The sequence below is a fragment of the Pogona vitticeps genome, chromosome 2 (genome assembly GCF_051106095.1).
Source record: "Pogona vitticeps strain Pit_001003342236 chromosome 2, PviZW2.1, whole genome shotgun sequence".
Classification (NCBI taxonomy): Eukaryota; Metazoa; Chordata; class Lepidosauria; order Squamata; family Agamidae; genus Pogona; species Pogona vitticeps.
Window position 1 is genome coordinate 198,017,731 of NC_135784.1, and position 26,887 is coordinate 198,044,617.

Consider the following 26,887-nt stretch of genomic DNA (forward strand, 5'->3'; position numbering starts at 1 on the left):
TCCTGTTGTCCATACCACTTGTTGTGAAAGGGCAAGAAGTCTACAACCCATGGTTGAAGTGTGGGTCACAGGAGATCCTGGAGTCACCTGTGGAAAAAGCAATGATACATTCTATGGCAGAAACTGGCAAAAAAAATTAAAGAAGGAACTCAACTGTTTACTTTTGCTTTTGTTTTTTAAAAAATGATTGTTCTTTTACTTCATTTAGGGAGAAACCCCTACATATTTGTTAAAAACCCAAACAACAACAGAGAAACACTTGGCATGCAGAATTAGTTTGACCATTCCATGTAATTAGCGGCAGGAGATTCAACATTCGTTTTTACAGATTTATTTATTTTTTGTCCTCAAACAGGTAAATCACAATGCTGGAATTAGTACCAGATTAAATACTGGTCTGCATGAGGCTAAAATGAATCAGGCAACAAAGATACTATTTATAAGTCCAGATCATCTGAGGACTTCTTTTCACATTGTACAGTACAACGAAGCAGTTATTTTACATAGGCATTGGAGTAATGATTATTCCATTACACTTTTTAAACCAGCACATAAATGAAGTTGTATGTTTGAAAAACAGCCCAGCAAAAAACAGTGGGTTAATTTCACAGCCTTATTGCAAATGTAGAACCAAACCAAGAGTGAAAGATTCATAGTCTGAATCTTGACACAGATCTCTAACAGAGAAATGCACACACAGTGTTGCGGAGAGAGTAAAGTTGGGACACAGGGTCAGGCTTCATTGGGATCCCCTTGTCACAGTAGGCCGTTGAGCAGAAGTAAAATTGTGTCCACCGTTGAAAACAACAGCCCAGTGCTGAGGTTGAGTACAACTAACTGCCCTCTCACAATGTTATGGTGCACATTTTCCTCATGATGATCTACGTCACTGGATGCTGCTGATAGGAAAACACCATAATCATGTCAGGTCACGGGAATAGTTATTTTGGAGGCTAGTAAAAGGGAGAAAGGAACCTGATGGTGGGCACTGGTTTCAGCTGCCCTTCCTTTAGATTTGGCCAAGTTTTTGGCCCAGGAGGCACAAAATCCTCACACACCCAAGAGCTAGCCAAAGAGGAAGCAGGGACCTACACTTCACCGGTGAGGTAGAAGCCCAACTGCAGTTATGTGGTCAAGGGCAAGAGAGCCTTTGATTGCAGTTATTCCAGCTTGTTAAGAAGGCAGGAGCAGAACAATTGCTAACCATACCTTTGTGCATGATAGGCTTTTCCCTCTTGCATGAGAGGGAAGCAAAAAGTAGCCCTGGCTTACATTTTCCTGCATGACCTATTGTTCACCTCTGCTGGAGAAGCAGAAGACAGCTGTTCTTTCTGTGCTTGCCTCACGTCCCTGAGGTAAAACACTCTAGCCCACTGGATATCTATCTACGCAGGGAGAACTATCTGCACAGGTGCTGTCTTCAGCTTGAGGAAGCCTGCCCTGAAGAAGCCTTGTTAGGTCTGAAATCTGGTCATGTAAACATCAACCCTCACCACACGGATCCCACACCCTCCCCACAAATCACTGAACCAACTTCACTGACACTGTACACACACAACAGAAAACGGAACTGGCTTGCTGCCTTTTAAATCTAGGAATCAGCACAGAAAACCCTTTGAGCTTTACTATTGTACCAAAAAAAGGAGAGAAGGGGATAAAAATATATATATATATTAAACCACTATTTAAGTACATACCCTATTCATAAATAATTGAATACTTTTTGACATTGCAAAATGAAATTCAAATTACATCATCATTGTGACCAAAAAGGAGGGCGGGATCCTCAGGTTGAATTAAAATGTGCATGAAAAAAGTCAATATAAATTTTGGAATGGGTGCATAACACAAAGTTCCCAGGTCTTCTGTGCTGAGCAAGGGCAATGGGCCAGGTGCCTTTTAGCCTCACATGACAGAGTTTGTTGGCCATTTGCAGACTCTATTTGGGCACATGGAAGATTATCCTGACCCCTGATCCTCCACAGGTAAGAGGAGGACAGGCTCTTGGTCAGAGGCAGAGACGTTGGAAGGCCATTCTTTGGATTTGGCAGATTTTTCCATTCGCAGGGTGCGTGTGTGCGTAGGTGGTGGGAGAGTCCGAGAAGATGCGGCATTTCTTCCATTTCTGAATGCCATCTCCTTTCATATAAATAACCAACATTTTCACACAGGGACATGCAAAGTAGTGCAATGATTCTGTTCTTACTACTAAACCTCAGTCTGCATCTTCTGAAAGGCAGAACTGGGCATCTCTTCTGCTCCAATCAACTTGGCGGAAGAGACTGCCGATGCACTTTCTGCTGCCGCTTCACCCCTCACCTCCAATCCACAGGAAGGAGCATGGGTCAGAGCAATTATAAGGTCCGGACAGCCACAGGATAAAGGAGTGACAAATGTTCAGCTCCTTTTATTGGGAGTTTTTTTGCCGTGTAGTAGTGGATCACTTCTGGCACACTTTCAAAGGGAGGGCTATTCTGGCCCAAAATGTATTTCTCTTTGGTTTTCGTCAACTTCATGTGCATAAACCCTTGGTTGCTCCTGTGGAAAGAGAAAAGAAGCATGAAAACATGCCATGTAAAACAACTGTTGCAAAGTCAAAGCAAACGGAGTTGTTAAAGATGTCCTTTCAGGAACTTAGTGATGGTTGAAGGGAGACGGACGAGATACCTAATTTAAGTGCAGAAAAAGATGCAGACTTATAGAAAAAAACAGTGGCTCTGTCCATTTGCCACTACTACCAAATTTACTTGAAAAAAAGAGAGAGAACAACTAATGAAAAGACAAGATGGATTTAATCATGAAGGCTGGCACACACCGGCTGTAGGTTGGTGATACAAGCAACCGCAGCAGAACAGAGAGTAAGCATTATTCTACTATTGCTAAACTGTTAAACTTGTGTCTGTGTGTGCGTTTGTGTATCTGTATGCACGCACATAATATATGAATAAAAGTGGTGTTATAAATACACACACATATGGTACTCATTAACAAATATTTTAAAATTTTCACATATTCTTAGCCACAGTTAAATGACAGTGAACTAAATTAATCTACCATTTGTTTCAGATGTTACAAAGAAGCGCTACCAGCCATCCAGACAATGACGTCTGCATTTAGCTGGTGATGCTAATTTGTGAGGATGGAAGGAGATCCTGTACATTAAATTCTTAACCACAGTTAAAGGAAAATAAGCCATGGCTGAAGCCTTAGTCCACCCTTCCAAACAGAAAGGTGTTATCAAAATGCAACACATTCAATGAGACAATGGGTGTGTAATGCAGGGTGATCTCCCTGTTCTGTTGTGGGGGGGGGGGGTTGGGGGGATTGGGATACAGCAGGCAGAGATATTCCATTCTGCATTTCATAAGCACATGGAGAGACCACTTTAAGTCAAGAATAACTCTTTTATCCCCTCTGAAATTGCCTGAGAATTTTATTTTTTAAACTGAATGTTTCCCATGAAAAGGCTGAAGCAAATTTCAGGCTCACATTATTCAGATTTGTTGAGGCAATTTTGTGATGAAATGACCCTTCTCTGTAGAGTAGAAATCACTGCAGGCACTGTAATTACAGTTCTGGCAAGCTTAAAAAATCTTGATTTAAATTTCAATTCTTTACAAGAATAATTCTCTTTTGAAACATAATTGCTCTCTAAACGATTTCCTTTAAGCCAAGGGTGACATCTCTAAATACTTTATTATGAGCAGATACATTGTTCTGTTCTTTCAGTTCATTATGTTTTTTCCATACTAATAAATGGTTTAAGGATCTGCCACTAAATTATTGGGATTGAAAAATAGGTGCATATTAATTCAAGACTAGAGCAGAGGGCAGTCCTGCTAGGATTTCGCCATGACAGATATGTCAGAGAGTGGCTGTCAAAGACACACTGCAAACTGCTGCGGAAAGAATAAATACTTCAGAGTCAGTAACTTTGGTGGATTATTGGCAACGCTACTTCCAGATTGAACTAAAGAACAATCTGGGCATTAGCCCCTATAAAACAGGGTTAATGTTCAAGAGCTGGATGGAACGCTAGCAGAGACATCGAAATGGCTTGTGACAAAAAAACAAAAAAAGGCATTGGAAAAGTTCTTGTAAAGTTTGTAAAGACAGAGGAAGGATACCAAAGCTCTGAAGAGGCAGTAAGCTCCATGTGCATTGCAAACAGCAAGGTTTTAAAGGCCAGATCTGCATGGTGGGGAAGACATTGGATTGCCACAGAAAATAATACTGCTGATTCAATGTCTTCCTCACCTCCCAGAAACATGTGTTCTCACTCAATGCACGCTATGACATCAGACCACGGGGTGCAACTAGATGTTAAGATGAATTCAGAGCTTGGCACAGGGAGATGTACAGTATTTCAGTGCCAGTCCCATATCTGCTGTAACACCTAGCCTTGCTTTTAGGGATCCTTATCAAATGCAGTGATGCATGGAACTAGCAGACTCATCAAGACCTCTTGCAGGCCCCCGGATTCCATTTTCATTCATACATGGAGAATGGGTGAAAAACTATTTCCCCTTCATCTCAACACCCCTGTGTTTTCTTACTAGCGGCTTTCAGATAAATGAATGGAATTCTGACCAGGATCTTCTCGCAAGCAGCAATCTGTGTTGCAACAATCTTCACCCAGCACTCAACCTAAGAAATAAAACCTGGTGGATTTTTTCTTTCTTTTTCGTACTCCTTTGTTATGCTTGCTCATCTTCAACAATACTCAACTCCAGTATTTCTTCGTGGCAAATTACTACAGGCTGTTGAGGCGTGCTGTAGAAGCTATCAGTGCCTCGAGGCTGCAAGCCAGCAATTCCAATTGCTAACCTTCTCTGCTTTGCCATATGCACCTGTCGCCTGTGATGCTCATGCCGAAGACGAGAAAGGCACCTCAAACAGCACAGCTTCTATCACAAGAGACCTCCTGTCACTCTGTCTAGTTTCCCTTCATGACGCCAAGCCCAGAGCCCAACTCATTTGCCTTCTACAGCCAGCCATAGAAAAACTACACACGATGGAGCTGAAAAAGGAAGATTTTGGCCCCCCCCCAATACTTTCTGCTTTTAAAAGCTAATTGTTCAGCCTACATCATATGTTGAACCACCTGAACTTTATTGCAGCTGGATATTTTTACAGAAGCAGTAGGTGTGCACAGCTGTGAGTCAACATTTGCTTTAAAGAGATATGCTGAAAGATGAGTAGTCAAATGAATGACCTGATAACTTTTAACGGGAAACTGCTAATTAAAACAGGCTTGTAAAATAGTCACTTGGATTACATCCAAACACTCCTGGGCTACCAGGAAAAGACATTTTGGAAAAGTGGAAGAGATCTAGTTTCCCCACTGGACCACCAATGCTTCACCAAAGGCTAACACAGGTGGGCTTGGTCTGGAAGCCTGCAGAAAGCATTTTAAGGCTTTTTCTGGATATTCAAAATTCAATTAAAGCAAAACATTCTCCATTAAAACTGGGCCTAGAGGATTAAAAGAAATTATAAAGCCTGTTGTGTTTCCCAGGCAAAACCTAGCAGCAGCTTAATGATAACCTGGAGCAGAGTACCTATTTGACGCAAGAGATTAAACAGAGATGTCCGTGGGAGAACGGGACAGAAAAGGAGTCAAGGCAAGCATCCCTGGCAGAGAGGAAGCAGCCCACATGATGAGATAAGAGCAAAGCTGCAACAAGTCTTAGTGGTTCAGAAAGAATGACTAAAGAAAATGATGAAATCTCCTCTTGTTTTGGCAGTTAAAACAGAGACTGATGAATAACTGGAAAAGAGTCATGACAACATATACATCCTATTACCATACACTTGCCTCTGGAGATCAGTTCAGAAGTAAAATAGGTTGGAAATCTGTGGGCTTCTCAAGTGATCCTTGCCCACTCAAAGGCTCTTGGATAGTTCACCATACAAGCAGGAGAATTATGTGCTTGAATGATACCTATAAAAAAATTCCCTAACCATGCAAAGCCAGCATGTCAGAAGAGTCACCCCTCATCTTCTACTCAACATGCAAGTTTTCAGTGTACAGGAACTGTGTGTATGTGTACAGACAAACTCAAGCACATAATCCCTTGGATATACTTTAAAATAATACAGTCCTGGAAGAGTTTTGCTGAAACAGTCAGAAAATAACTGGAAACAAGAGTTTTCAAGCTTGTCAACTCATCAAGCCTGATAAGATCTGCTGTCTTGACAAATGTACTTTCACATGATACGAAGTCTCTGTTCTCTTCAGGTTAGATCCAGAAGTATTTGGCTCGGCCAAGCAATCATGTGAGGAGAATGACTTGGGCCTACAGATATCTGTATCAGAACAAAAGAGCCAGAAAAAAAGACATCGGGAACTGTACTGGAAATGTACAGGAGGAGGAAAGGAGTGGGGGAAAGCTAGAGGAGGCATTAATATCCAATGTAAAATGCACAAAAAATGAGGGAGGATTTTAGTTCAGTCTGGCTTACTCAATCCAGAAGGCCAGGCAATAATATTTTCCAGATAAATAATGTTGATTTCTCAGTCCCAGATATTCCTACAAGGGTCACTGAGTTCCTTGGAAATGTTCAGCTGCCAATAAGACCAACAAGCAGAAGAAATAATTCTCAGTCTGCCATTATGTCTGCTTTTAACTGTCCATTAAAATGGCAGCCTATATGTTTTTCCAGAACATGGCCAGGACATGTATTTTTGTGATAATAGTACAATCAACTGGAACTTCAATGTGTGTCTTGTAAAACTTCTGTCCACCTGCCCAGATAGTTCCTGACTGTTCCACCCCGAGGCTAACACATATCTTCCACCATTTCCTGGCATGTGCAAGTGTACACAAAATGAAACATCATGCTTTAGCACCCAATCTATAATGTCAAGTAGAATGAAGTGGTAGAATTTTTTTTAAAAAAACTTTTATTACTTCAGTCTTTATGTGGTATCAATCAAAAAGCAACTCTCTCTATTTGATGTACTAATTTATATGTGCAAGGAGGTGCTGTTTTTTTTACATGCAAAGCAGATTCAACACTATAATGCTGCAACTAAAGCATGAAGTTCGAATTACCTCTCCTTTCATTGCGCAGTTTAAGCCTTAGACTTTTAAAACATATACCTATAAATGTTATGTGCGAAAAACACAAAACAGTGAAGTGTGTTCAAGAGGCTGCTGCGAGCGACCATAGCTCATTCTTCAATGTGCACAATGCGCTAGACACCAGTGGATATGAAATGGCCCAGAAACATTTGTATCTGGATGTGAGTCCCCATGATCGGTGGCATTAATATAGTAAATGCTCTCACTCAGAAACTGGCTGAATGACGCTGAACATATGTCATAAGGCAACCCATAACTGCTGATCTCCAATAGTTATTTCACCCAACCACACTATGGCACACTAGTAGCAGCAGTGAGTCAAGGCATTGACAATGAAGTGTACCTAGAAGTTGCTACCATTGGAAAATGATATAGAGAACGGCACAATGTGGGGTTTTCTCATGTAACATTGTATAATCCAAAAGCCCGGAGAGCGTGACTGCCTCTTTTTCATCCTTTAAATTTCCCAGATATGAGCGTCCAGCTGACAGCGTTGTCAACTCGGGATTTAAGTAAAGTCCTGTAAGCTGGACTGGCAGGGAACAAAGCACCACTCAAAGGTTTTTGAGAACAGCATGTGTCACTCACAACTCTCCCGATACCCCAACACGGAAGGACCAAGCCACAATCAGAGGGGATTTCTGAACAAGCAATCTGCACAATTCATACTATCAAGCTGCACAATGGGTGTTCCAACCAAGGCAAAGACACAACCCTATCCCACAAAAAGAAAAATAATTATTTTCATTCACAAGAATCATCAAAACATTCTTACCTAGATAGACAGAGAGACAGACAGCACACCCTCCCCCAGACATTAATGTGAACCATCTCCTTCCTAATAATCAAGGCATTTAATAATACATTGCACTCTTTTGCAGCTGTTGGGACATATCGCCTACAGCAGTGTGTTGCTTCCTAAGACCTCTTACTTCCAGTTGTAATTGCTTAATGCATTTTTCATGAAGAGCACAGGGTAATAGTTATGTTAAATTGCCTTCTTGTTCATGAGAAAATGACTTTAAAACACTCCCATGTAACATTTATGCAACTGGAGGCAGAGCAAGTGCCCAGTGATTACAACCCTATTACTTGGAATCTGGTGCATTGTCAGGTTCACTTCATCTTAAAAAGTAGAAAGGATCTTGTCACCCCCAATCAGAGCAAAACTGGTTTTTTCTCTCTCTACCAAACCCTATCTCTGAAGTGGCCGATGTTCATTCCTATCATGTTCAAAGACTTCTTTGGACAACTCCAACCTGGCACTCCTCAAAAATCACAGTCTCTGAGCACCAGTAAATATGGGATTGGGATCCTAAGCACTGATCATTAAGATGGCAACCAGTCCTGCTGATTACCCTTAAGGAGAAAGGTAACAGCAACTGCAAATTCCTGGACAGTGAAAAAACTGCACCATTCTGTTGATTTAACCATCAGACAAATTCAAAAGACTATCTACTATCCATGTCACCTGGGTAGGAAAAAACAGACATAAGCCCTTCTCCCATCTCTCACACACAACAATTACTGACAATAATCACAAACTAAGCTTTGTTCACCTTTCATGATGCACACAAACTGTAACAAGAAGCTGCTGTCTCATTTAGCCTAATGGTAGGACAGGGCAGGCCTGCAGCCACCCTGTGACAAGATTCTTCCCGTTACATTTAGTCAGATGCAAAGTCTGAGTCATTTCAGGGAGAGGTATTCCTCCTTGGATCACGAACCACCCTTTGTTTGATATACATGTGTTATTTCCTAGCCTCTGATCCACCCCTGATGCTGCAGGTGGAACAGGAAGACAACATAAGCAAGAATGACCAACCATCATAACGACACCTATCAATCACAGTGACAGATAATCTCTCCCTCTACCCCCTCCCTTATCACAACAAAACATGCTGATTACAGTATCTCCTGAAAAAAGACAAAAGCCATTCCGACAAACATCAACAGAGCATGGACAGAGTTCCTACTCCAGTCCTCTGAAGATGCCAGCCACAGAGACTGGCGAAACGGCAGGAAGAACAACCTTCAGAACACGGCCAAAAAGCCTGAAAAACCCACAACAACCATCATAAAGACTGCTGAGAGGACTCAGGAAAGGGCTGCATTTTTGAGCAGACTCATCTCATGCCTCATGATTATCAAAATTTGAAAGTGAGATCTGGGATGTGCTTATTACAAGCTTCACCTCTGCCATGAACTCACAAAAATGACAAAAAGTATGCCACAGGGCTCACGACTTGATCTCCCCCAAATGCATTAAAGGGACAACAGAATTAGCCTACTTTACAAGGCTGGTTTTTTTAAAAAAATACTGTATATAATGTATTTTCAAAGGCTTTCATGGCCGGGATCTAATGGTTGTTGTAGGTTTTTCAGGCTGTTTGGTCGTGTTCTGAAGGTTGTTCTTCCTGCCATTTCGCCAGTCTCCGTGGCCGGCATCTTCAGAGGACAGGAGTCAGAACTCCAGGGCACAGACAGAGTTCCTACTCCAGTCCTCTGAAGATGCCGGCCACAGAGACTGGCAAAATGTTAGGAAGAACAACCTTCAGAACACGGCCAAACAGCCCGAAAAACCTACAACCACCACTGTATATAATGTTTTCCAAAAGCTTGAATGTGCTATACAGAAGGTGTGGTCATCCTGGCTGGGAGGTTCTAGAAGCTGTTGTTCAATAGCAAACCTTTCCAACTATTGGCTCTCACTAATAGCACAAGGAGGCTGCTTTCTTTCTGGCATTTAAAGATGTCCAGCATGGTTGGCCCTATGTAGTGTTAAATGGTGGCATTGGTGTCCAGGGTCTGTTTTACCATCCATGCTGACAGCAGCTTTGAACATCTCATATCACTATGAATAAGAAGCATAAACCAAAAGACAAAGACCAAACAGACAAACAACCCCACATCTTTCTGCAAGTCAAAATGATGAGATGAGTGGTCTCCTTGTTTCCTTTGCTTTTATTTCTCAATCACATCTACTGTTGCAGCACATGGACTATTTGCTAGATGATGGATCTCTATCTTGAGAAAAGAATGACGGAAATCAGGAGGCTATCCTGACTCATTCTCATCCTCCTCTCTCAAACAGGCTGACATTTCTATTTGACCAATCCATTTATTTCCTGGAATTTACAGCTCTCCTACTGCTCAGTAAAATTCTGTGTTTAGCATGAGAACACGGCTGAGTTCCCCAGCAGAATAGCTTCCAATTAACTTAAATGGCAAGGAACTCTCTTACCTGGAAAAAAAGAAGCAGTAAATGTGAGCTCATTTTTTAAAAGGATGAAAGAACTTTCAGCGTATGGTGTTGACAGCTAAGGCAGAATTTAAGTTCATTTGCCAGACTTTGTAGAACCTAGAGGTCACCTTTACTGATTTGCTGTTGTTGCAAAATGCAACTAGATTTTGGCTTTGGCTTTTGGGTGACTGTCAGGGCAACTGAGTTCAAGGGCCAAATTTTCATCTGACAAATAAAACTCACTGGACAAATGAATAGAAGACGAAATCAAAATGCCAGAGTGACCTCTGGTAGAACCTACTGTAAATACATTGTGTAGTGACAATTACATATATATATATAATCTTAGACACAACCAGCATATTTCTTCTTTTACCACCCTCATTACTCTCTTAAAAACCTACCTACACATTTCCCTTATTATTTGTTTCTACAGTTAATTTAGAAATGTTATGAAGTTGCTCTCCTGTGCCTTAAGCATTCAAAGTACAGTGGTGCCTCGCACAACGGTCGCTCCGTAGAGCGACGAATCCGCGCAACGATGCCGTTTTTGTGATCGCAAAATGGTGCCTAGATAGGGGGAAAATCGCAGAGTGAAGGTTGGTAAGCGGTTCGCTTACCGACCTTCGCTTTGCGACCCGCCGATCAGCTGTTCCGCGGCTACAAAATGGCCGCCGGAAGCCCCAAAATGGCCACGCGCAATGTTTTTGCGCCCTTGTTAAGCGAGGGGAGGGCGCGAAAATGGCTGCCGGCCATTAAGAAGCATCGCTGAACGGTGAGTATTCGGCTGAATTGGAACGCATTAAACCATGTTTAATGCGTTCCAATGGCATTTTACGTTCCGTTCAACGATGCTTTCACACAGTGAGGGTTAATCCAGAACGGATTAACCTCGCTGTGCGAGGCACCACTGTATACTACAGAATAGGAAATGGAAGATCTTTGGTCTGTATCATCAACTTTATAATCATGTGCTGTCAAGTCAATTCTGGGCAACTCTTTTCAGGATTTTCCAGGTAAACAGTACTTAGAAGTGGTTTACCATTGCCCTCTTCTGGGGGCAGCTCTGGGACTGTGCAGCTTGCCCACGGCCACACAGGCTGGCTCTTTCCCCTGGAGGCACAGTGGGGAATTGAACTCCCAATCTTTGGCTTTACAGCACTGTGACTTTTCCACACTATGCCTCCTGCAAGTAGAGCCACCCAGTGTGTCCTTGGGCAAGCTGCAGTCCCAGAGTGCTCCTCGAAGAAAGGAATGGAAAACCACTTCTGTTTACTCACTACCTGGAGAACTCTGAAAAGCGTCGCTATAAATCAGAATTGACTTGACAGCACATCATTATATGATTATTATTTTTATTGCTCTGTATCCAAGTAGCTTCACAGGTTCAAACTGAATGCCTGGCTATATGTTGGCAATCTGTCATTATTTCTAATAACGTTCATGTAAGAAAACAAAGACCTTTGGTACTTTTAGTTAGTTAGTTATGGGTGCTTGTAGTTGGCTAGTTCTTCAACACTGCTAGTGGGAGAGTATCTTCCACCTTGGCCTTTATAGAGGCTAATTTCTGAGGTCCCCACCACCACCACCACCACCAAAGGGTGTGAGGCTGCGGCCTTTTCCTCTAGCATTTGCTGCCCAATCCCAACAATTGTTGCTCAGGGCAACTACATTGCTCTGCATAATAGAAGGACGTCTCTATACCCTTGGGAGTAGATTTGCTACATTAAATATATCAGTTTACATCAAATATATGAGTGGCAAAAAAAAAATTGCCAGAGGGAAATTCATGCCTGATCATCTTAGCTAAGGTATTATTGAAGACATTTCCTGCTTGCTCCCTTTTGCCTGTTCTAATCAAGAGTAGAGAAGTAAAAAAAGTTGTAGTATAATTTTAGTGGGACACTGTCAGAGGAGGCCATAATCCAAGCAGATGCAGCCTTCCTTCTGAGGAAGTGGGTGACAAAATAATGTTGTAAATATTGAACACAAAATTAAGTGCTTGGTAAGCAGGATCCTCCATCTGGAAAGCTCTGCAAGCTGCTCCTTTTTTTGGTAGAGGGAGGAGGGTTATGAAGTGCGCTGTGGGTTCTTTCCAAGAGCCAAACGTTGAGTTCTTTCCAAGAGCCAAATTTTGAGCTGTATTTTGTTTTCTATCTGACAACTATTATCTTCACAGAGCAATTAACAGCACTTCTCCTCTAGTTCCAGTTGACATCATGCTTCTCTGAGCATCTCCCCAGTCCCCCAACAAGTGGGAAAGCGAAAGCACTGTGTCGGCTGCTTTGTGTAAGGATCCTGGTTTTAATCAGTTGCTTTGAAAAGAGGGACAAAAGATGGGAGAAACCTGGTGGACAGCATCAAATGACAGGGCACTCGGCAGAAAGCCAGCCTGCAAAACAGCAGGGGCCCCTGTCACTTCTGCTTACATGCTAGGTGGGCTCCGGACTATGCTTTAAACAAAAGCCCTCCTAATGAAATGTTTATTTGCAAGAGATGTCAGGCACTCTCATCTGGGCAAAGACTGCACATCTCAGGGGAACAATGATTACTTTTCAAATCTTTTGGAGTCCAAACAAATGGCGCTGTGTATGGCATCCAAGTAGACACTGGCTGCCAATAACTTAAAGCCTTCTGGTATTTTACAGACTGCTTTCCAACACAGTCTGCGATCCTGAGTTTGTTCTTGTTAGCAGCAACTTTCCCGAGGAGAGTTCCAGCAGTGGAAGTGGGGAGGGCACAATTTCACCAATTCCCTCTTGCATTCTTTATACCCTGAAAAAAAATCTGAGACAAGGGGAAGGGGAAATGATCAAAAACTCATTCTCCTTCTTTTCCTGACTTATTTTTGCTTCTGCTCACAGACTCCTAGTTAGGATCCAGACTATTAGGTTTTCCTCCCATCTCTGCAGAGGAATACTCTAGGGAAAAAGTTACATTGGAAAATCAAGTCAAGACAAAGATCAGATCTGAGAACAATAGCCAGCACTTGTGGATTTTCACCCTGCGTGCATCCTGACACAAGACCTTTTATACAGGTCCCTCCATGGAGGAAAACAAAGTTATGTTCAACATTTGACACAACACAAAATTCTCAATGAGATAATACTTCATGGATGACATTTTCTTATTAAGGGATCCATGGATACATATTGAGGAATACGATTAGTGTCTACCTGAGCTGCACCTATTCACGTTGAAATGTTTATATGGTCACCAGAATCCCTGGTATTATGGATAAAGGGTGTTGCAAGGGAAGCATGGCCTTATTTGACTTCCAGCCTGGCTTTTTCTGTTAACCAATGGGTCATGATTTTCCAAATTGCTCCAGGATCTACAGCATTCATTCAATTCAGGAAGTTTTGAGATGGCAGTCCATAGAAGATAAACTACAGAAAACGTACATGCCTATTACAGTGGTGCCTCGCTTAACGATTACCTTGTTAAATGACTAATCCACTTTACGATGGGTTTTTTGCAATCGCTATTGCGCTCACAGAACAATGTTCCTATGGGGAAAATTTGCTTCATGACGATTGGTTCCCTACTTCAGGAACCGATTCTTTGCATTACGATGATCTAAAAACAGCTGATTGTCAGGTTTCAAAATGGCCGCCCGCTGTGCAAAATGGTTCCGCGCTGTTTTCAGGATGGATTCCTCGCTATACAGGCACCAGAAAATGGCCACCCTATGGAGGATCTTTGCACGATGAGGTATCTCACCCACTGGAATGCACTGAACGGTTTTCAATGCATTTCAATGGGTTTTTAAATTTCGCTTAACAGCGATTTTAACAGAACACATTATCGTCGTCAAGCGAGGCACCACTGTACTGGTTTCCCCAGCCATATGGAGCAATCAGGTTTCACTGGGCATGTACTGGGGTATTCCTTCATGCAGCATGATAACTTGGTTGAACTTGCCTTTGGGGAAGTGTCAAATGCAAATGTACTTTTGGACACATCCTGGAACCCAGGTTCAGCACCAGACACTGTATATTTTAAGAAAACAGGAGAGCTAACAGATAATGGGGAAGGACCTCGCTGAGACCCTAATGCCAATCCCAACAAATAACACAAAGTACCGGCTGGACAAATATTCTAACCAGCTGTCTGTCGGTTCATGGATATATCTGTTTCTTTTAGACCTTCGTAGAAAGTTGTTATAATCTTTAACAGGGTGGATAAAAATCAGTGATTTAAATCCCACTTATTTAAATCACAAAATTAAAATAAATCATCAAAAGTCTGAGTTTTTTACATTTAAATTGTGATATAAAGCAATCTGATTTAAATCAAATTCACTCTGATTCTTCAGTGTCTCAGAAAAGTTAAAGGAGAATCTATATCTAACAAATAAAATAAAACCACCCAGATAAAGTTTGCTAAGCCAACAAGCCACTGTCATGCTACACTGTGTAACAGACACCTGAAACTATAATGCATTCTAATGTGAGAATGTAAGATCAGCTTTGCTGGATCAGACCAAAGGTCCATTCTGCCTAGTGTTATACTCAAACTGGGTGGCTTTCTCTGGGTAGCCCACAGGTAGGGCACAAAGGACCTGCCCTCCACTTTCCCCTCATCCCATACCAGCAGACTAAGATAGAAACTGAGCTAAGCCTATCTGAGATCAATGAAAAAACCGAGATAACTGAGAGGGAGTAAACACTGGATAAAAAGTACCTTTAAGCCTAAGCTTACCTCTTGGTTTTGAACAACCAAGGACAACTCTCTTCCCACACAGAGATTGAGTTGCCTGAAAGGAGGCTGATACTAAAGGACTCCCACCCCAGATATAATGAATGTTACCAAACAGGATAAATATGAGACAGAGTGAACTACAGCTTTCACAATGCATTGACAAGGTTCAAACACAACTGAGAAGCAACTGCTGTGGTGTCTTAACAAAGATGTTCTGACTGTAGCTATGCTGCAGGCATTCACTAAAGAATTCACATTGCTCAAATATGGTCCCTTCCCCATTTCTTAAAAATATCTGAACTGTATTAGAAATGGGGAGAGGAGATGATGAAGGTTTTCTAGCACAGCAGTGAGAAAGTTCATAAACTCAAAGCCAATCTTTGTGAAGAGGAGAAACTCGCAGTCAATTGATACTGTACAAAGACAAGCGAGTTAGCTCCTGGGATATCATCTTTTATTTTGAGAAAACAATCTTCCTGGAACATGGACAGAGCTTTTCTCTTGTTTTTCTAAAAAAGGAAGTAACAGAGTCTCAAACTATTCTGGAGCTTTCATATGTAGCTTTTTATTGATGTAGAAGCCGTACACGGAGTTGAATGCTCTTTAAAAAAATCTAGTATCAACATTTACTGCCAAGGCATCTTTAGGACACCTAAGAGCAGAATCTTGGAAAGCTTTTTGGCAGATGTGGAGGTAGAAAACAGTGAAGAGCACATGTTCCTCTTAACAAGCTTTTTTATACTGTCGGTGGGGTCTATAGATCTGGGAGTGGGCAGCTTGTATGCAACACAGTCGCTTTTTCCCCAGGTATGTATATGTATCATACTTTGCACCAATTCATCACTAACTAGGATTGGACCACATCCATGTCCTGAACCTTTTATGGTTTTTGAAAGGATCTGCATTTTGTTTGTTCTCTGCGCAATAAAGTTTTGCTTTGCTTGGCCTTTGGAACTCATTTAGTATACATACAAACATGGCAAGACAATCACAACACTTTACTCCTGGCAGCTCTTCTTAACTGGTGTGGCATATACTTATCCACTCAAAAGACCACACCATTCCCTGACAATGTAGGCACTGGGCCATGAAAGCTAATGGCACCATTGCTGGAATCCTATTCGGTAACTATGCTTGTGTTAACTTGACATCATGCAATTGGTAGCTGTAACTGGTTACAACAGGAACCATGTGATCAACTATGTGATCGAATTGTGCAGTCTGTGTTTCCTGGGAGTAGCGCCCAGCAAATTTACATATGCAAAACATTATGCAAAGGCAAACAAGATTCCAACCAAACTTTTAGGTGTGTTTAAAATGTCACAGCTATAGTTAAACAACCCCCAGTAATAATAACATTCTGGCTGAGAGAAAGGGGATGGAAAACGTCTTGCTTTTCAACTCTTTGGAAACTAGCCGAAAAGCATGAAGAACCAAAAGGCAAGGCTTTATTTTCTGATCAGTTGGTTGCCTTCCTTATACAGCAACTTAGCTGCAAGGATTTATAGACTGAAAGGTTACATGCACTTCAGTTCCATGGTTTATGATGGAAGGTTAGTTTTATTGGGAGCTGCTGCGAAGCATGCTAGTTGGCTAAGGGTAGGGTTTAAGCCTGTGCTTCAAAATGAATTGAAATTCGGCCAGTGCGTCAGCTGGCAGCATGTGTTCCTTGGGGAAGCTGCATAGAGAGGTTCCTCATAACTCTGGAAACTCCTTCAACTGCTGAACTGAAAAAGTGTGAATCTAAGGAGAGTGCTCCTTGAGGAAATCTGGAAATGCAGGGCTTTCAGGACTCTTAACTCTTTCTAACCAGACAGAAAGTGTTTTGTGAATTTCTAAGGAACAGTTAATATTGTTCCAGCATCAAGACGTTGCAGGATCATTGCCACCCTTGTTGAGAAATATACAACAGCACCTCAAATGCTTAAAATTTTCCTACAGAATTTCACTCATAATGAAGATTTTTCAACATGGGTTATGAACTAACTGGATATCTGTCAGCCATTTTGTCTTCGAAAGGCCATGCTGAACTCCCTTTTTGGCCCTAAAGTTTCATCCTATGCTTCAGCTGCTGAGGATACATAGCAATCCTGTGCTGGTCCCTTTCCCAACATAAACTATTTCATGTCTAAGATGGATTCATCATCCCAGAGAGTGGTTCAGTGCTTTGCTTCCTGTGGGGCAGCTTCCATTCTGATTTGGATTATCCCAGGTAGTTGTCAGCCCAGGGAGCTAGGTGAGTTCTAAGTGATCCAGCAATTACAAAAAAACCCCAACAACTCCCCCCCCCCAAAAAAAACAAAATCAAAAACTACTAACCAGATTAATCAAAGGAAATGCTATCGGTACTTTAATGAACAAAAGCGGAAAAGACAGCACACTTAAAAAGGAATTCATATGCAAAGAACCCTTGGCTTCAGAAACACTTAAGGCAATACAGAAAATGCAATTTACAAAGGTCAGCTTCATCTCTTTGTAATTTGGTCCTCAGATAGCAAAACCTCTCAGGGCTAGTATTCTATCAATTTCTAGACAACCCATTTCCACAGGGTGAATTCCACCCCCCTCTAAATTAAATCTCCATCTTTGTGCTTGCTCTCTAAATGCAATTGATTTATGTACCAACATACAACAAAGCTCTGTGTTTTATTATTTAGAACACAATGCGCCTGTATTAATTACAGGTTTGTGTAGCCTGGCTTTTAGAAACATGGTTCTGAAATTTAACTTACTCTCTGAACTAATTTGCTTTTCATTCGTTATTAAAATACAACACAAGCCATCAACAATTTATGAACAGGAGCTACAGTACTTTCCTTGTCCTTAATAGAGAGGGGCATATCCCCATAGATGGATACATTTGTGAATAACTGGTTTTTCCTTTTAAGTAATATCAAGGGAATATATCTACCTTCATTTTTCGCCCTTCTCCTTTTAATGGATAGATCCAAAAGACAGATCTGCACCATTAAATGCTATTATGTTGAGATTTTTTATTTCATTTTCCTAGGGAAAAATGTAGGCTTAAGGAGAATTGCTTGATATCTGAAAATCCAAAAACAAAAATCACATATAACACAAAAACAATGAATACAGATTACTAATGCAAGTGATACCGTGTTTTTCCCCTGAAAATAAGGCAGAGTCTTATATTAATTTTTGCTCCCAAAAACACATTAGGGCTTATTTTCAGGGGATGTTTTATTTTACAGTCATGTCATCTTCTGGTTGCTGCACAATGGTGGAGGGCGGAGTTTCACTTAACTGGGACTTATTTTTTGGGTACGGCTTATATTACGAGCATCCTGAAAAATCATAGTAGGGCTTATTTTCAGGTTAGGGCTTATTTTCGGGGAAACAGGGTAATATGGTGTACATATGTTGTCTCCCTAAACTGACTGCCTATATTGCAGTAACAAGAACAAAGGAAAACACTAATGGGCAGCTATCTCCCACACTATAATGATTGCCCAAAGCCAGAAAGGTCATGACTGAGATCTGAACCCATAACTTTTCAGTTTCAAACCTTATCTCTAAGGCAGCATATGCTTTACACATTGTTTCAGATGCTACGTTCAGAAATATGATAAATGCTTATAAATAGCAAACTGATAATCCAAAAATTGTGTTAGATGACATAGTAGCATGTCCCAAGAAATAAAATAATTAAGTGCAAGATCCAAAGTATTCCTCTATAGAGGAGGATAGCTGTTGCATCTCTAACTGAGTCACTGCTTTTGGATGGCTTCTTTCCAATCAGAAAGAATTAGTGTATCCTGCAAGGATAGGGCTAGTGGCCTTCTATAAAGGTGGGAAGTTCTTTCTGTTGGGCATTATAAATGCAATTATTTTGGAGTGTAAAAAAAAAAGAAAGAAAGAAAAGGAAAGTCCAAAAGTCTAATTCAGAAGCAGGTCATGGCACATGTGTTTTCTACTACATAGTTGTTGCCATATCTAATCTATCAAATATTGTAATATGATAATTTTAATTTGGTAAATGTGACAAGCCAACTTCTGTTTCTTCTCACAAAGGGAAAACTGCCCACTCCACAAATAATTGCCACCTTCAGAAATGTATTAATTAAAATATGAAGAGCATCTATGAACATTCCAACATGCTGCATCTATTGATGGCATTCCTATCTGGGTGAAATTATCCTACAAAAAAGAAATCTATTGACGCTTAAAGAACCACAAACTGTGACACTTGACTAGATGACACTGAGAAGCAATTCAATAAACTGTCCCTTTGGGAACTTGTTCTAATAGACTGCATGAGCTGACAGGCCACTGCATTGCTATAACAATGGTACCGATAGGCTGTAATAGTGTATGATCCTTCAAAGTTATGTGGAAATCCTTCTCTGTGTGGTGCATCAAGTCTACACTATTTTTTATCGGCCCAATAAGAAACACAGCCCGCCAACCAAGGTAACATTCCTAGCTCTGATGTTTCCAAGGATACATTCCCTCTGACGATATTTTGTGCGATACTTTGCCACTGCTTCTTCCACACTGACAGAATTTCCAATGTTCATTATTTATTTATGCAAAACATTATTACTCTTACTTTCAAGCAAAGCAAAGCAAAACAACAACCTGTTCAAGGTACAATTACAGTATATGATTCCACCAGGCTTTTAAACTCTCCCTACTAGTCCCTGCTTTCCATAGTTCTACTCAGTCAGTAATTTTTGGTGAGTAACAGATGGGGAGATTTTTTTTTTTTGGTCTTCCAATTATGGCACAATTTTGTTATAAACAAATCTTGCTCTGGTGAAGCAGGGCAATATTCTTTATTGTAAATCAGCTTAGATGAGTAAAGGGACATGGGTGGGTAATCTCTTTAAACAATTCGCACTCTGGTGCTCTATTTGAAACGCTGGCTTCCTGCAAATGGCAAGGATTTGCCTGCTTTTTCAAAATAGCAGCACACGAGCGTTATTATTCCGTCCATTTCCTAGACAGCCAGAGAAAGTCACAGAAGCAGCAGATGTGAGGGGAGAACAAATGGGCTCTTCTATCTTAGTTACCGTTTTGGAAAATATTCACTCACACATCCTTTTCCATCCCTGGAATGTGGTCAGGAAGCTCACTCCTACTCAACAGGATTGATTTACTCATTACCAGAATTCTACTACTGATTCCAAGAAGCAGGCAGAAGGGCATTTCCACAGGTGAAAAAGCAGTGTTAAATCACAGTCGTTTCCTGAGTAGGGTTTTAAATAGAAGTTGGCCAAAGAGTTCTTCAACTATTTCTGCTTCATAGGCTCTGCTCTGGAGAGTTAGCATTACTATTTCATTAGTTAAGTCAGTTAATTTATGCCAGCAGCTGACTTACACAAGCAGGCCCTGTTCACACAAGCAGTCTATTGGTGTTACCAAAGTAATGCCAGAACCCAACATCACACAGTAGTCTACCACTGGCCTTTAACATCCTCTGCTCCCCAAAAATAATTGACTTTAATGAGCTAGATTGTTAGGATGTGTTCCACACAAGTAGATACTGTAACATACAGTACTTTCCTTTCTCTCACTGCCACTCAGAATTTCTGCCAAGGAAACAAAATTCTTTTGATACAAAAGGACCGCAAAATAGCCAGGTGAGGGAAAAGATGTGGACTTTCCCAAGAGCATGCAAGTCTTCCTTCAGAAATGAAACCGGCATGCCTTGCTAGAAGATTACTTTAGCAGAATTCAGCTTCGCCAGCCAGATACAGCGGAATGACAGAAGGAAATGCAATTGACCTGTGCTGTACAAGGAGGTCAAAGTCAGATAGCTCAGCAATGCTCTCTGACCTTGCCAATGTTAAGTTTATCTTGCAGTTCTATTATCTACTTCATGCATTGCAAACAAAGTGGAAACCTGCAATTCCTTCCAGGAACCCTGATTATTTATTACCCCAAAGGCTTCTGTCAGCTTAAAGTAGATTGTTTTAATGAAGAAAATCTTGTTTTCTTGTTCTCTAGACATCAGAAGCTACAAATCAAGATTTATAGCCATGTGTATATAAACAGAACAAAATGTGTCTGCCATTTGGGAGTGGGGGGGGGGGAGAGAATCTCTCTTCTCACTACATAAATCAAAAGGGAAAGCATGGACTGTACTGATGAACAGCACATCTTGAAATTGCCACAGCTGACGCTACATGCCTAAAGCCAAAACAACCAACTTGTCAGCTGGAAAAGAAAAAGGCACCCCAATGAGAAGCTGCCCACAGATAAGGCTTCCACCAAAATAGAAAATACCTAATTTGGTATGACTCCTGAAACCTGCCGTGTTTCTGGAGAAGCCAAGTCAGGATTGTTTTAATGACTGTCATTAAGAAGACTGCAGCAGAAATTGTAATAGATCTTTCTCGTCACACTTGGGGACAACAAAAAAGAGATGTTGATTTATTATCAGAGACCTTGTTATTTAGTTACAGTACAAGTATCCAAATTCTAACAAGGTTCCTCTATGTGTCTTCACTTTTAGTCCTCATTTTAAAAATGACTCAGGTTCCATTCCTGTTGTTTGAATGCCAGGTTCAGGAAATCACATGGCAAATTTGTCTTTGTAGTAGTAGTAGTAGTAGTAGTAGTAGTAGTAGTAAAGTACTGTGACTGCTTATCCTGTTTCCCTGAAAATAAAATAAGCCCTAGTATGATTTTTCAGGATGCTCATAATATAAGCCCTATGCCCAAAAGAAGTTAAGTGAAACCCCGCCCTCCCCCATTGTGCAGCAACCAAAAGAAGATAACATGACTGTATTTGAATAAATGTAAATTGTTGTATATGAAAAAAAAACACGCCATCCCCTGAAAATAAGTCCTAATGCATTTTCTGGAGCAAAAATTAATATAAGACCCTGACTTATTTTTGGGGAAACGCAGTAGCAAGATACTAATATACTATAGCACAACCCCTCCCAACAACAACAACAAAAAACCATATGATCCTTCAAACAGTCCATGGCATGCACTCAAGATGTTTTTCATAGCTTTATGAATCAGCACACTAAGCTTCTTAGCTTGGTTGTCCCAGAGCAAGTGAACCAAAAGCAACATTGTGGGCAGGAAATATCAACAATGGTGGATGGGAGAGCACATGTGTACCCTGTTTGCCTATAAACACCCCACCCACCCCCATCAAAAGCCCTTCAGATTTGCTAAACCTCTACTGTCAGCCTCTATTGTCTGGCACTGACAGTAACTCACTCTACCCTGAAGGAAGGAGGAGGAAGAGAAAGAAGAAGAGAAGGCTGTTCAGCTGTATTATACTTTTAGGAAATTATAAACTACAGGAGAATTCTTGGTTTTGTACAGGGGGGAATATTTATGTGTGCAACAAACACTTGGATGTCACAACCACAGCTAAGACTTCCCTCTATCCAGTTCTCACACTTCTCTTACCACCTTACAAGGCCTGCCTAAAGCTGGAGGGTTACTAACAGTTACTGCTTTAGCAGAAAACAATGTTCAGAAGACAGATCCATGGGTATTTTCTTAAGAAATATGGAAAAATTGAAAAATTCTGCTATAGGTACCAAGTTCAAGTACGCAACTATGAACTGTTGGCAGGCAGAGATTAATTATAACAGGTGCACCCTGTGGGCAAAAATGTTTTAAACAAAATGAACAAACAGTAATATTATCTTAAAACTTTTAGAAAACTGCTGATGTAATTCCTGATGTCTATTATTTAGAAAGTCTTATCTGTCAGCATCAGTCAGATTATTTCGCCATTACCACCACAATTAGAGCTTTAACTGCTTAATATGGAATCATAAATCTGTCTGCAACCCCAATGAATACCAACAAGCCTTACTATTTATTTATTTGACACAGTGTTTTAGAGCACATGTTTATTTTCCAGTGCTTCATAAGCAAGGCAAGAGGGAATCAATTCCCAAAGAGTTATAGTCTCAAGTGCAACAAAGACAAAGGGTTGGGGGGGGGGGGACAAGAGTGATCAAGAGTAGTTTGCAGTTAAAATGAAGTTAGACCTCACATCATTATAGGGGTTCTACACTTGGGAGATATTCTCTGAAAAAGCCAAGATATAAGCACAAACATGGACACATGTTGAAACAGAACCAGACTTGAGAATGGTGCTACAGAGTACAGTGGTGCCTCGCTTAACGAGTGCACCGTATAGCGATGTTTCCGTATAGCGATCCCTTTTTCGGGATCGCTATACGGAAACATACCCGATCTTCGCAATGGGGAAAACCCGCATTGCGAAGATCGGGTATTGCGGCGGCCATTTTGGAGCCGCCGAACAGCTGATCGGCGGTTCCAAAATGGCCGCCGGAAGCCCGGAAATGGCTGCCGGCAGCCGTTTTCGCGCCCTGCCCTCGCTTAGCGAAGGCGCGAAAATGGCTGCCGGCACCTGGAATCCTCGCTGAACGGGTAAGTAACGAAGGTATTGGAACGCATTAAACGAAGTTTAATGCGTTCCAGTACCTTTCCCCTACCCGTTTAGCGATGATTCCGTATAGTGGTGCCCCGCCACTATACGGGGCACCACTGTACTGTACTTTGAGCCCTGTTCACCTGGCTTTTTAGGTATATTGAGCAATGCTCTTATGAAAACAGTTAATCTCCCCACTACAGAAGGAGATATTCACAATCCTGCAGCACAGTTGGTAGGAATCCCTTTCTAGGAATCCAGGTACAAGACAAATTCAAAGCAGATAACTAAACTACGTACACGGTGCAATCCACAGCTTGTTAAAGGATAGGCAAACTAAATTCAGTGGGTTAAAGCAGTGATTCTTAACCTTGGGTTACTCAGGTGTTTTTGGACTGCAACTCCCAGAAGCCTTCACCACCAGCTGTGCTGGCTGGGGTTTCTGGGAGTTGCAGTTCAAAAACACCAGAGTAACCCAAGGTTAAGAACCACTGGGTTAAAGTATGGCTGCGTACGCATTGGGTTTAGGCTCCATGTGTTTATGGCTATTATGATCTTGATTACGTGTGGATGGAGAGATGCATGCATATTACAACGGTCTCCTGAAAGGTGGTGCAATATTTCTTTGTTCACTTTGTTGGGGTTGGTCTAGATTGCCCAGCCATCAGGAATGGAGTGACAGAATACACCACCTTTGAAATGGTATCCCTCATGTGTAAGTTGACATTCCCCCTCCCTTCCTTATAAAAGTCACTGGTAGCCCCAGACACAAAGGAAAATGAGGTAAATCAGATACCCTGTCTTCCAGGTGTAAACCAGCTTCTTGCCTGTATTGTGTGAAGTGCCTTGGGAGAGAGTGGGTGTGGCCCACACATTCTGCCTCACAAATCCAACAGAAAATAATTTCACAGACCTTCATAGGAAACACAACTTCTAGCACTGCACAAGCTAAAATCCACCAAAATGTCAAATAGGAGGGGTGGCGGAACACACCTTGTCCATATGGCATATGCATGCCTCTTAAGGCAGTCCACCTTGCACTTTGCAACTCTATCAGTCTAAAACACAACCAATGCCTCTTACTACATCTTTGAAACCTACTGACATTCCACTTGCTCAGCAATAAAGATATGCATGGTAAGAACATTCATAGTTGGTCAATTTCAGTTTTTTTCCAGGTCGATGTCTCTTTCATTTTCTTATTTTTTGTGTACTGGCCATTTTGTTTTACATCAAAGGGAAAACTTCTTGCAAGTCATTTATTTCGTGTTCCCTTATTCATGTTTTCTGGAGGTCCAAAACCCCTAAAGTGGTTTAAAACTACCCTCCCCAAAAATGTCACCTCTCAGGACCCCACAGAAACCAGGTGGGAAAATCAGAATTGCTCCCCCCCCCACCGGCCAAACTAACAGCCCAATAAAAATAACTTACTCTTTATTTTGCTCTGAAAGATAAACTTTTTGTTTTTACAAAAGAGTTTGCCAGCACTTCAAACCTGCAACTATTTAGCTATGGGCTAAAGCTTAACAAGACTATAAAACTTCTGACTCAACCTGCCAAAAGCAGCGAGTGACATGTGTACAACAGCCCAGGAGAATCAACAGGCCTTTTGGTCTTCATGCCTGACCAGAACTGGGGGAAAGGAGGGATTGTCCAACATTTGTCAGGCTGTAAACAGCTGGTGAACTGTTTTTGGCTTAGGTAAGTGATTCCCAACCTTAGGTCCCAAGATGTTCTTGAACTACAATTCCCAGAAATCCTGGAGAGCACAGCTAGTGGTTAAGGCTTCTGGGAGATTTAGAGCAAGAACATCTGGGGACCCAAGGTTGGGAACCACTGGCTTAGGTCATAAGAAGCTCTGTACAACCCTAGAGTCTGTCCTTAATTTTTTTAAAAAAATAATGCTGACATTTATTGATTGATTAATTTGAATAATTTGTTCATTACATTTCAGCCCAGCAGGGCTCCCACACAAACAGGTTAATACCTAGATAGGGGACATAGTGGTCTAACTGAACAAAATATATCAACCATGTAATGCAGTTCAAATTCCTTTCTATTGAAAGACTATTACCACCTGAGACTATGAGGACAGACTTCTACTGAAAATGGAAAACAGTATCACAAAGTCTTCACTCAGGGAGGGAGAAATGAAGAAAGAAGAGAATATGATTAACACAATTTGTTTAAGATTATACAGACTTGCATGAACAACATTCGGGACAATGAAGTCAGATGCTGGCCTGCTGCCAAGGACCGAGGAAATTTCGTCACAGAGGAAGAGAAAAAGTAAACTCAAACAAGTATATTGCACTTTGTTTCAGTCTTCGGCTGAAAGAATGACGGAAGCAGACCGCTCGAGAAAATAAAAAGTGACAACTCTGGAAAGCACAACCATGGAATTACGAAGCCATTTCATGCAGACAGTCCCAGCAAGAGTAACCCTGACAGTACATACACTCTGCACCTTCATGAAAGGCAGAGGCGTCACTGAGACCGACCAGCCTGCAAAAGTCACAACAAGCCAGTTGACCTACTGCCCTCTGCGGGGGCACAAGATCTCTCGAGCACACTCCCATTTTATATTCTGTGCCTCCTCCCAGCTGTCCATGACGCTTCCCCTCCAACTGTTTGGAAGAAGGAGAAGGTCAGAAGTGGTAAGCATGGAAAGCAAGTGATGCAAACAGAGTGGAAGGAAACAGTTGTGATTCAACAGCCTTCAAATATTGAACCCTGAGGAAAAAGATTATTTAAATATGCTCTTGATAATATTATACAATGACTACTGGCTCCACCATCTTACAGTTGCTGTTTTCATTCAAAGTCAGAAACTTAAAGTTCAGGTACACAAACAGCAGGACCATATGGTGTACTTTCCCTGGGACAGAACCAGGTGAGACTTCTAGGTGTGGGAGGGAATGTTGAATGCTTCTCAATATTAAAACACATTAAAAAATACAAATACATTCTAGTGCGTAAGCCTTCTGTTTGTGATGCTACAGGCAGAGAATGTTTCAAAGTGAGAGAACTTCTAAACAGGCTACACTCATCTATAGATTCAAATGATGCAGTTCCAGAAAAATTGAACCATATGATTCTTCTGATTACACAGTTTGGCTCTAAATCATGGATTGTGGCTTAAATCAGCAGGAAGAGAGCACAATAGATCCCTCTCATACCTTATGGCAACTCACATTTTGTAACATTTAATTATCACCATGATATGTAATAATCATGTAGACATATAAATCTTCTCTCCCCACCCCCACTATATAAAAAGAGACAGATACATGAGCTAACTTGAGAAGACAAATAATTCTTTATGTTCTTTTCAGATTTTGGAAACTATGGCTTAACACTAAGGACAACGTCTATTGGCTAAGCATCCAAATGAGAAGTGGGAGTCCCCCCCCTATTTGAAACTATATTTTAAATATTAAAACAAACTGAAAATTA

At 41.2% G+C, this 26,887-nt stretch overlaps 1 protein-coding gene across 1 annotated transcript in view; it reads right to left on the reverse strand.

Moving 5' to 3' along the window:
• Positions 1–315: 315 nt before the first annotated feature.
• The window catches only part of SHB (SH2 domain containing adaptor protein B), a 175,672-nt gene continuing 149,100 nt past the window's right edge, over positions 316–26,887 (reverse strand). Inside the window, exon 6 of the mRNA XM_072991910.2 lies at positions 316–2,538. Coding sequence (XP_072848011.2) covers positions 2,355–2,538 — 184 coding nt within the window. The 3' untranslated portion in view covers positions 316–2,354. The remainder of the gene's footprint in view (positions 2,539–26,887) is intronic.